This window comes from Henckelia pumila, chromosome 3, assembly GCF_033568475.1.
Source record: "Henckelia pumila isolate YLH828 chromosome 3, ASM3356847v2, whole genome shotgun sequence".
NCBI lineage: Eukaryota > Viridiplantae > Streptophyta > Magnoliopsida > Lamiales > Gesneriaceae > Henckelia > Henckelia pumila.
In genome coordinates, this window is record NC_133122.1 from 45,155,541 (window position 1) to 45,167,641 (window position 12,101).

General features: G+C 29.8%; 1 protein-coding gene across 3 annotated transcripts; it reads left to right on the plus strand.

The window, feature by feature from the left end:
• The first annotated feature begins 7,211 nt into the window (after nt 1–7,211).
• Nucleotides 7,212–11,673, plus strand: LOC140891703 (agamous-like MADS-box protein AGL15). 3 transcript variants are annotated; one of them, XM_073300310.1, is made up of 8 exons: nt 7,212–7,611; nt 8,254–8,329; nt 8,656–8,720; nt 8,987–9,086; nt 9,516–9,557; nt 9,778–9,819; nt 9,960–10,129; nt 11,368–11,673. In XM_073300310.1, the coding sequence occupies exons 1-8, from the start codon at nt 7,430–7,432 to the stop codon at nt 11,429–11,431; spliced, it is 741 nt and encodes a 246-aa protein (XP_073156411.1). In that variant the 5' UTR covers nt 7,212–7,429; the 3' UTR covers nt 11,432–11,673. The 3 variants fall into 3 exon arrangements, with proteins under 3 accessions (XP_073156411.1, XP_073156412.1, XP_073156413.1); XM_073300311.1 differs by having other exon boundaries at nt 9,784–9,819; XM_073300312.1 differs by lacking the exon at nt 9,516–9,557 and having other exon boundaries at nt 9,784–9,819.
• Nucleotides 11,674–12,101: the final 428 nt, after the last annotated feature.

The window sequence follows — 12,101 nt, forward strand, 5'->3', positions numbered from 1 at the left end:
AGTACCCGTGACCATCGTTCTATTATGAATTTTATGTTGAGACTAGAACATTTATGTCCGCATAGGTTTTGTCATTATAGATTTTTAGTATATGCATGATTTTAGATTTAAGTATTTATTTTCTAAGTTTTCATAAATTTTTGTGAAAGAAATATTATTTAGGAGTTTTATTATGGCATTCATATAAATTATTATTTAGTAATTATTTTTAAGTATTTAATTGCATGCGTGTACTTTTATTGTATCTTTGGTGTATTTGTATTTTTAAATTAAGTAAAGTTATTTTTAAGTATTATATATATATGTATGGGCATATATATATTTATATTCATTATTTTATTATCAGAGAGTTTAAAAAAAAAAAAAAAATTCACTAGAAGTTCTAGGATGTTTCAACAGTTATCCTCACATTTCCTCTATCACAATATCTATCTTTGCACTCCAAATCAAACACTAATATGAGTAATACCGACTTACTTTAGCAAAAGTATCATAGATAAAAATATAATTTTTTTTGTTGGGTTACGTTTCACACATAGAGCGTGTGCGATGTCGCTAGAATATATAAAAGATCAAGGACAACGCGATCTGGATCAATATTGCACAAATAAAGGGTGCTTAGGTTATTGCATGGTAGTTTGTTCCAGCCTCGGTGTCCAGTCAAGTTGTACCAATTTCACGTATCAGTCTGTCTGGATAGGGCTAGAAATCAATTGTTTGATTAAAAAAAAGTTCATGATTTAAATCAAAATAATTGATGTTTTCTTATTATGTATTCTTTAACATATTTTATTCTCTCCATCTCAAATATATGCTCAAAAACATATGCAACTATTTCGTAATGCAATAAATAAGGAAATTCGTTAATGGAATAAATAAGGAAAAATAAGAGCCTTTAGTTGAATTCGCTTTTGTAGTGATATTTTTAATCTATGTATAAAACAAACAAGTTCATATATTTGAGATTGATGTAAACACAAAAACTCATTTTGCGAGTTAATTTTGTAACATAGATATCTAATCCTACTAGACTCATAAAAAAATCATCTCACAAGTCAATTTTGTGATATAATTCTCTGATCCTACCAGACTCTAAAAAAAAACAAAACAAAACTCCTCTTACAAGTCAATTTTCTGATATTCTATCCTAACAAACTCATAAAAAATATTATTTTTTATGTAAAAAATATTTTAAAAAATATGGATAGGAGTCGATCCAATTAGCAAAAGACTAGTACTCATATATTATATATGGGTGGCTAAGATATAATATATAATCTCCACGATTTAAACTTAACTTAAATAAGTAAAATAGAGTCACGAGTCGTGGCCGAAACTCAAACCACTACTAAGAAGATACAGAAATGAGAATGAGATCCAGCCTGCATTACTCATCTCTGCGTTTTGTATTTTGCTAATTAGGGGTTTTCCATATGTAGACAGTTTTAGGGACAAATTTTGTGGAATTCTACCATTAATATAATAGAAAGTGCTTTTAGAAATACTATTATAGATGCGAGTAAATATTATTTCCAATAATATTTTGTAAGTAAACACAAAAAGTTAAGAATTATGGCTTTGATTTTAAATCACAACTCGTGTTAATCAACTGATATTCAAGTACTTGATCGTTATTCTTAGATGATCCTATAATAGTTATTTGGTAGGAATGACAATAAGTCAAATCTATACCTAACTAAACAAGATCGGGGAGGGTCCAGGGTTTGGCCCAACCTGTTCTGAACTCGTCCTGCCAAAATATATATATATATAACTATAAAATATATATGTAATATTATATTAATATATAATTATATTTTTATACTAAAAAATTAATACTTTACCTACATTTTGAGTTTATAGTACTTTTGGATTAAAATGAATTTATTTATTATGATATGTTTAATAAGAAAATATATCATTTTAATTTTTTATTGTTAATAATTATTAATTAAATATAATTTGATAAATTTTAACTTGTAAGAAAATTTTTTGTCTTAATATTATTAATATAAATTAAAATATTAAATTTAATGATTTTTGTTACCTTTTAATTTAAAAAAATTTATTTAATAAATTTAAATTTATATAAATTATGACGGGTCCTACTGGTCTAACCCATATTGGACCCGGATGAGATGAGACGGGTCTTAGGTTTGGTCAAACCCGCCCCAAACCCGTCCCGTTCTCATCACTATTATTTGGTATGATGTTTTGTTACACCAAATAAAACACAGCTCGTGTTGACATAATTAGGGCTGGGTATGGTACGGTATACCATACCGAACTACGATACCGTACCGTACCATACCGGTATGAAGAAATTCATACCGGTACCATACCAAAAATTTGATATACCGACAAATTTTGGTATATCGAAAAAAAACTCGGTATACCGAATACCGTGAAAAATTTTAAAAAAAAATAATTTCGGTATATTCGGTATACCGAAAAAAAAAATTTATATACCGATACCGATACCGAAAATTTCGGTACGGTAGTATACTGATTTTTCGGTATATTCGGTAAATTTTTCGGTACGATATGACGGTATTTTCGGCATTTGGTATTTTCCCCAGCCCTAGACATAATGATATATCTATATATTAATATATATATATATATATTCTATATTTTATTTTATTAAAGTTGAAAGGATTGGTAATTTGGTATGACTAACCTCTTTTATTTTGCCATTTAGTATATATTTAATTTAAGTACCAAAATATCATTTTATTATCCATTGATAACCACTTATTTATGAAAATGTCATGTTTACAAGATTAATTCATTTACCTACAAAAGAGCACTATTCAAAATCGTTCTCTAATTTTTTTTTGGCTTTTATTATATAAAAAAAATTGTATCAGCACACAGCACGTACTCCCAAATACTTATTATTTATTAAATTTAAATCTCCTTTATTAACTAACTTTGGTATATGATAGGGTTAACTATTTTCTCCAAGTCGTTTTATTTGATGATGAGTAGATTATTTCACCCTCAAGAAAGGATTGAATATCAACCATTATGTTACAAGTGTGGAGAGCAAGATGGAGGGAAGTATAATGGCGAGAATGTACATGATCACAAAAATTGCCTATGTGAAACAAACATTGATTCATGGTTTGTTAAACAGATAAAGATAGAGAGCAACTCAAATTTTATTTTATTTTATTTTATTTGATAAAGATTATGTTTGTGAATAATTTTGTGCATGTGTTTTGGGAAGATTATTAGTTAACAGTTTCATATATTTATACGTGAAACAGTAATATCTATAATATAATATATATTTTTTTCAAATCATAATTTGGAAAATATGATAAAGATAAATTGATAACAATATGTATTTTTTTCGAAAATCTTTATTATCATTATCATGAATGAAATATACCTATATAATTTGGGAAATATATTCATTAGGCTTTATGTTTAATCAGATTATTTTTTATGATATTAAGATTTTTTATGTGATCAATTGAAATCAAGAGTGTCACCGTCTCAAATATGCGGGAATCTTAAAAATGATTTAATTTCCAAAATGAGTAAAATTCAAAATAAGCAATTCATTCAAAATATATCCATTTGACTCCCAAATAATAATTCAGAAGATCTCTTCCACCATTTCCCAAATTAATCACAAAATGAATAAAATTAACTCTCTCTTTCCTTTTATACTAAAAATCAAATCTCTTGAAATTAAAATTATCCTTTCTTTATATATATATATATATATATACACACACACATGCAGCATTCTCACTCACCGCACACACATATATCGTGTAAAATGAAATCATACTGTTCTAGCCTCAGTGCCGAGTCAAGTTGTGACAAAAAAAAAAAAACCAATTGTTTGATAAAAAAAAATTCGTCATTTGAATAAAGGGAATAGAATTGATATTTTTTTGTTTTGTATTCTTTAACACCTTTTATTCTCCCGTCTCTGCCCCGATTGTATGCTCAAAACGATGTGCAACCATTTCGTTAATGGATTATTAAATAAGGAAAAATAGGAGCTTTGTTTGTTGAATTTGCTTTTCTAGTCACATTTTTAATTATGTATAAAAACAAACAAGTTTATATATTTTAGACGTGGGTGGGAGCTAGAGCATTCTTTAGCACAATTTAATGGAATGAGATAGGTTGCATATACATTTGAGTTCTAAAGAACACTTGAACTTAATAAAAATGTTTAGAAATCACTAGCATATTTTTTCTAAGTCCTTATAGAAATCTCTAGAATGATGTAGGAGGGTCTAAGTCTAGAATGATCACTTATAAATAGTTATGAAATATCCGTTGAGTCTAAGTCTAGAATAATCATTTATAAATAGTTATGAAATATTCAATGAATGGAAGGATTATATCGATCTTAGTCGGTCATTTCTAAGTCGAGTAGTATAAATAGGAGTGAATCATCCAAGTTTTGATAATCCTAATCACTACAAAGTATCTTTTTCGAAAAGCTTCAAGTGTTCTTTTATATTTTTGTGTTATATGCTTAATGTGATATTAAGTTTAGCCACTCTTTGGCTCAGTATCATCGAATGGACCAGATAGGTGTATATTCAGAGAACACTTGAACTTAATAAAAATATTTATAAATTATTTGCATAATTTTTATGAGTCGTCCTTACTTTAGAATTCTCTAGAATGATGTAAGAGGGTCAAAAGGTCTAAGTCTAGATGATAATTTATAAATAGTTATGGAATATCCAAATAATATTTACTGAAAAGATAGATTAGATCGATTTTAGCCATTCATTCCCAAGCTGAGTAGTGTAAATAGGGGCGAATCATCCAAGTTTCGAGAAGTACTCAAGCCTATATGTGTCAAAACGGGCTATTTATGATATTTTGGTAAGTATGGATGAACTTATAGAAAATTTAAATAGTCTAAAGGTTTTTAAGATTAAAGGATCAAGGACAACTTATAAGCTCATATAATTTATAAATTGTTTTAGGAGCTTATAAGTTATCGGGTCTTATTTTAAAAACAAATTGTTAAAGTGTTTGGATGAACTTATTTTAAACAACTCAAAGAAGTTGATGTATTTGGTATTATAAGATCTTTTTATTGTCAAAATTAACTACCAAAAAGAGTATAATACTACGAAAATAATGTAAATAGTAATATATATACAAAAGTTTTAAAATTTATCATAAATATTAAAATATATTAAAAATAAATTTATTTTTAATTTTAATTTAGAAAAAAATTGATAAATTATGTAAAAAAATGGGCAGAGGATATGGTAAGAATTTAATAAAATATATAAGGATAATACGGAGAATTGAAATATCAAAATAAGATTTTTTTGTCAAAAAACATTAAAGTGTTTATAATTTCTGCATAACATCCTTTTTCAAACAAATTTAAAGTGTTTATAAGTTCTGTCAAACACACTCCTAATGATATATACTGACTTAGAGAATAAATCATATTATAAATACAAAATACTATATATATTTAATTTTATTTTGGAAACTAAGTAATCAAATTTGGAATAGAATTACTTGTCCTTCTCTAAAAGCCCCGATATTAAAAAGCAGTAGATTGCACGATATATTTAATTTTAATTATGTTGGGCTATATATTTAATTCTATTATGGTACATAACTTCAAGGGAATCAAAATAAAATTATTTTTGTTAGAATAGTTTTGTTGTCTTTTCCAATGTTAATCCAAGATTTAGTATAAAATTTCTTAGCAGTCCCAACAAAGTGCCAAGGCTAGAAAAACAATAAATTGCACCGTAAATTTAATTTTGTTTCCGTGCAACTTTAAGGAATAAAAATGAAATTATGTTATCATTCAAATTTATTTATTTATTTTTTTTTGCAACAATCTTCATTTATTGTTTCTGTAAAATAAAATAAAATGATTAAAGAACATATATATAATTTCCATGAAAATATATATTAGGAAATATAAACTACCCTATTTAATTATTTTGAAATATAGAAAATAGTAATAAAAAGGAAATTTAAAGAAAATTAAGACTATATATCGTATAATATTTAAGAAATAATGGTTAGAATAGTAATTTCTCTAAATCTTATTTTAAAAACAATATACTCTATATTATGAAAAATAATTATTTGGTTTAAAATTCTAACAAATTATTTCTTAAATACAAAATTCCAACTCTCAATCTGACTTATAATTATAGTAAGCTCGACCCCAAACCCATTTTCCATCCTCAAGCCAAATTAGTTGAACGAATTATTTAAGCTATATCTAGGAATATACTGTAATATAATATTACTATCTAAAGATAATTTAATTTTCAAAATGGTAATGATGAATTTTTAGGCGAGTTACCGATTAATTTTGGCAAGATAAATCAGCAACTCCAACTAATAAGATAGAGGTTTAAGATTTACTATATTCCATCCAAATATAACTTTGAATTTTTGTTATCATCAATAAACGAGATAGTAAAAGCGTAGTAAAAAAATAAAAACAAGATATAAATATATAAGATTCACTTATAGATGTTCAATCCAAAGATAAATTTGAAATATTGATAAATGATATATTAAAATCGTGGTAAAAAGATGAAAAAAAGATAGAAATATATCAGATTCACTAACATCTATATTCAATCCAAAGATAAATTTGAATTTTTTTTTATCATCAATAAATGAGATAGTTATTCAATCCAAAGATAAATTTGAATTTTTTTTATTCATCTTAGTAAAAACTTTTGAAAAATTGAAACCAGTCTAAGTCAAAAGCAATGCCATCCAAATATCAAAAGAAATCAAAATAGTGAAATACACACACATTTTTGTTTCGGGAGAGTGTAATTTATTTTGGACTCTTTAAAAGTTTACCAAATGTAGCCACGTTTTTTTACTTCCTTTGCAAGTATCTCATTTGAAATTCCTATCTTATTATCTTCCTATTTTTAGGATAACATTGTAAATATGAAAATGAGTAAAAATAGATTCTATTTTCTCTAATCATATCTCCCTCCAAAATCTATATATATATTTTACACAAATATAAAATAAAAAAATTGATAAAAAAATGGAAAGTGGGACCAGCGTGAAAATACAGAATTTCAAAAAAAGGAAAGTCTAATCTTAATGAGGCAACAAGTACGATAAAAAAAGAAAAAAATAATAAAGAGTCATGCATTGAAATGCATACAAGTATAGGCCATGCAGAAAAGAGCTTCCCAATTCGATGCCATTTGTGGACTCACAAAAACCTCTGCCTTCTCTCTCCCGTCTCTCTGTATTCTCCTCTTTTCTCTACACTAGTCTCCTTTTCCATTTCAAGTAAAACCCAAAAACAAACTCTATCTTTGACTGTAAAAACAAACAAAGATAAAAACAAACAAAGAAAAAAGAGAAAGAGGCGAGATCTGGTGTTTTTGATCTGCGATTCTTGGTGGGTTTTGGGAGAGGAAACATGGGTAGGGGCAAGATCGAGATAAAAAAGATCGAGAATTCGAATAGCAGGCAAGTTACCTTCTCCAAGAGAAGGGGTGGCCTTTTGAAGAAGGCCAGAGAACTGGCTGTGTTGTGTGATGCCGATGTTGCTGTTATTATTTTCTCCAGCACTGGGAGGCTGTTCGATTTCTCTAGCTCCGAGTATGCATGTTTCGTATGTTTGATTTTTTTATTTTTTTTTGTATTTATTCGTTTGATTGCATGTGTGTTATTTGGTTTTGATGTATTGATTCTCCTTTGCTTTTTTTGCTTTATAATTTTTTTAATAGATAAATAACTGTGATGAACTTTGGATTTTTATGTTCTATAACAAAAATGTAAAGATCAATTTATTCTTCCGGTTATTGTTCCGGAAAGCAATTGTCTCTATGTAGTGTAATCTTTGTTGAAAAGATTTCCCAAGTTCCCCTGTTTATTAGATCTGTGTGCATACGAATAATCTTGTATTTGGATGTTTGTTGGTTTATCGAAAGTTATTGTTGGTTCTAATGGTATAATTCCATAGCAGCCTGAACATAAAGTTTCGATAGTTTTCATAGTAGGCTCAATTATTGTCTCCAAAGAATGCTCCGTATAATTGGTTCGATTTTGAATTTGTGTGAATCGAACACATGACCTTGGCCTCATATGAATTGTATGTATGGGCAGCGTTTGCTTTACTAGAAATTATATTGGTTTCTAAATTTATGTGTGTATATATATATATATAAGTCTTTTGTTTTTTTTTTTCAAACAAGAAAGGATTTTGATTTTAAAGCGTTAAAGATTTGCACATGTTTTCAGCATGAAAAAGATACTTTCAAGATATAACAAGTGCCAGGATTCTCCTCCGGTTCCTGCACTGGAGTACAAGCCAGAGGTATGCTACTATATCTCTGAAGCATGAAAAGTATCATTTCGAGATATATTTTTTGTCGGATTATCGTAGACAAGATGGATCAAAATAATTAGCAAAAATCCGAAGTTTGGTATTGGACCTACTATAACTCTGAAGCTTTTTAGATCCGATGCTGATTCGTTGAATGAATTCGGAGAAGAGATTGATCTTTGTGGGGTTTGTAGGTTACACGCCATATTTTCTTATGAAGTGCCAATTTTGACGTAGTAAAGGATGTTATTGTACATTTACAATAGAGTGATTAAATTTTGGTGCCTTTCTGTGAATTGAATTTTTTTTTTAAACAGGAGCAGCAACACGAGGAAGTGGATGAACTCAAAGAGGAGATATTGAAACTCAAATCAAAGCAACTGTATGATTTCATTTTACACGACATCCTTCGATATAAATAAACATCCCTCGTATTTGCATTTGGATTGAACGATTTGGATTTGAGAAAAGATTTCAAATGACTTCATTTTTTGGGAATTTGACATCCATTGCATTACTTAACAAACACATAAAAAATTAAAATGGATGGATTTATGGATTTGCAATTATAGATTCGAAATCCTTAGCTCCAAATCCAACAATCCAAATATAACCTAAATTATATACCATATTGGTTGTTATTTGCAGGCAATTGTTGGGTAAAGACCTCACAGGCACCGGCCTACAAGAACTGCGGGAAATCGAAGAACAATTGACCGAAGGGCTGCTGAGCGTTAAGGAGAGGAAGGTGCACATATATGTTGAATTTTTAAAATAATTTGTTTAGATATCCCATTATCTTTTACGTTTCGTCGTAGAATTCCAGGCAAGCGCAAATTCACCTGGCCATATATAGTGTTTATCCTCAAGATCCCTTTCGGTGATATTCTTCACAGCCAGTATCATTTTTTCTATTGGCGGGGAGATGTTCACACGTGCCGTTATGGCATTAAGGATTCTCTCCTGAAAAATTCGATACCTGGACATATAGCCTCATAACACTGCCATCTCCTATATCATCATCCATTGATGTATGTAGTGCTCCTAAGTATAAAGGAGATCAATGTTTGAAATTTGTTTACTGAATTATTAAATAAAGTAATTCGATATATTTTGTTATCAAGATGTGTGTTTTTGGATTATTTCGAGTCCAATGATGTACCTTCTGTAATTCCAGGAGCAAATATTAACGCAGCAACTAGCACAATCTAGATTACAGGTGTGTGAAAAACTTTCATTACTATCGATCAGTTGCTAGGATAGAAAAGGTTTCTTTCTGGAAAGATAATTGACCTTCTCATTTGTGTCACGATTGTGCATATTGTTTGATAGATTCTGATTTTGGAGAACGGAATTTTAACCACAACAATTTCCTTACAAGGATCCATTCTTTTTCCTTATTTGAATGGAATTTTGCTATGATTAGCTTTTCTATGCAGGAACAGAAGGTTGTGTTGGAGAATGAGACCTTACGAAGGCAGGCAAGTGTTCCTAGGATATTTGAATTTTCGACATTACATATATATCTAAAAACATTACGCACACACATATACAAACCATTTCTTGGCTTCCAAAAGAAAAAAAAAATTCATATCTTGGCTTAATATGAAATAAAATGTAGGTTCAAGAGTTTCAAGGTTTTCTATCGACCACCAATTTTCCGTCACCACCTTATATTCAGTATCAACTAATGGAAAAGTGCAACTCAACCATCAAAGATGGCTCCAGAAGCCCTGAAACTACATGTGACAATTGTCTAGATGAAGACTCCGACACCACCCTTCACTTAGGGTATTCCGTTTCCTTTACGTTCCTGCATTTTTTCTTAGTTCCATCTACTCTTTCCCTATAATTGCACAACTAACATATTGTTTGGGGCAATTTGATCCATGAGGTTTGCAAACAAGTGTATATCTTCTCATGAATATATGGGAATTCAATATTTCTATTAGAACCGATGTGGTACAAATACATTATAGGTAGTTGTTTGAGATTGCTTCCAAAATTTGTGAAGGAAAAACTCAAAACACTCTTTTGGAAGTAATCTCAAACACTACCATATTATGATGTTGTCAAGATTTTGTAATCTCGACAATATCATAATACGGCAGTGTTTGGGATTACTTCCAAAAAGTGTTTATGAGTCTTGATATAATTTTATTGGTGTGTGGTTGGAATTATTTAGTCTACTGTATTCATCCCTTCATCCCTTCATCCCCACTGTCTTATATATGGTCATGGAAACGAGATTGTTTTTTCCATCTTTTTTTTTCCCACCATGTGCGTCGCATCATTTAGGTAGTGTTCATGCTGAAAAGTGTTTCATAGAAGTGTTCGGTAATCAACCAAAGTCTCACATTGGAAGATCAAGGAAAGATCATGGTCTAATATATGGAATATTATCTCCATTGGTATGAGTCATTTTGGGTGAAAACCAAAAGCAAATCCATGAGGTTTAGACCCAAAACAGACAATATCATATCATTGTGGAGATATCCGGATTTCGTTGCAAGAAGCAATCCCAAACACTACCTTAAATGAATCCATTTCAGTTACTATTCCATGTGGAGGACAGAAAACTGCTTCATTCTTGTTCTTATGAACAGATACCACAAGATGAGAATATGACGGACGTATTTTGGCTATCTTCTTATGATTCCATGGATGTAAAATTAGAAGATTAAATCTCTCATAGTTTTGTTCTGCATGGGTGATCTTTGTTTCTTTATCATCTTGCCAGCAAAATCATGAAGATTATTACTGTCTGTGTGCTCTCTGAGCAACTGTTTTCGATACAACACTACGTAAAGATTTTGGTTTCATGTGTACATGCTCCAGTCATATTTTCATGTTTAACTTCTTCATGGGTGCTTCTGAAGTCTATGACTCCTTCCGTGTTAAAAAACCGAGATAGACTTTAAGAGTTGTAGTCTTTTGATCATTTGTACTGGCGATTTAAGGGATGTAAGGTCTGTAAATGAAGTGTAAGAAATTTACCGGTTCTTAAACACACTCGCTCTCTTGTCCAGGCCCCCCGCTGGTATTCGTACGAAGAAGGCAATTGAGACTGAAACACATTCCAGCAGTTCTTAGACTCCAGTGGGTTTGCAATGATCAGTTTCTGGTTGTTATGCCTACGGTTAACTATTCCGTTAATTTCTCTCTGTAATGGAGTAAGCACGATTTTTTCGTTTGCACTTAACCAAGAGTCGCTTGACAATTAGATTGTGTTTATTCTCATATGAACTTCTCAGGTGTATAATGCTTGTCCATTTGATGATATGCTATGTTGGCATTCTATCCAGACTGCATCTTTATAATTTCTTGACATTGATTCTGGCATAGCTTCTTTGAAAATTGCAATGGTGTACTGGAACCAAGGACTTGAGTTTTCAACTTTACTTTTCGTATGTACTTAACAGTGTATGTATTTAACAGTTTAGAAACTGATCATTTGGATTATAAGTGTAAAAATTATAAGATGCAAGGAAAATTAATGTAAAAAACATAAAATGTAACAGAGGAGAATGCAAAATTAGCTTGTTTAGAAACGCACATAAATTGTGGCATTCACTATGGTAAGATTGGATACTCACGTCTCACTGTTCATTAACAAATTCTTTAACTGATGTAAACCACAAAGTATAATCTACACAAAGTCTACATCATGTTCTGTTTCGAGAGCCGAAAATTGGCTAGCAGTTGATTTCTGGTCGCCAAGACCTCAGAGAACAGATTGTTTGATTGTTTCTCTATATCCTGC

Bases quoted from the DNA above. Each gene is read 5' to 3' on its own strand.
- LOC140891703 (XM_073300310.1), top strand. From the start codon at position 7,430: ATGGGTAGGGGCAAGATCGAGATAAAAAAGATCGAGAATTCGAATAGC. The intron at 8,330-8,655 runs GTATGCTACTAT...TTTTTTAAACAG, and splicing joins CACTGGAGTACAAGCCAGAG to GAGCAGCAACACGAGGAAGT. The intron at 9,820-9,959 runs GCAAGTGTTCCT...AATAAAATGTAG, and splicing joins ATGAGACCTTACGAAGGCAG to GTTCAAGAGTTTCAAGGTTT.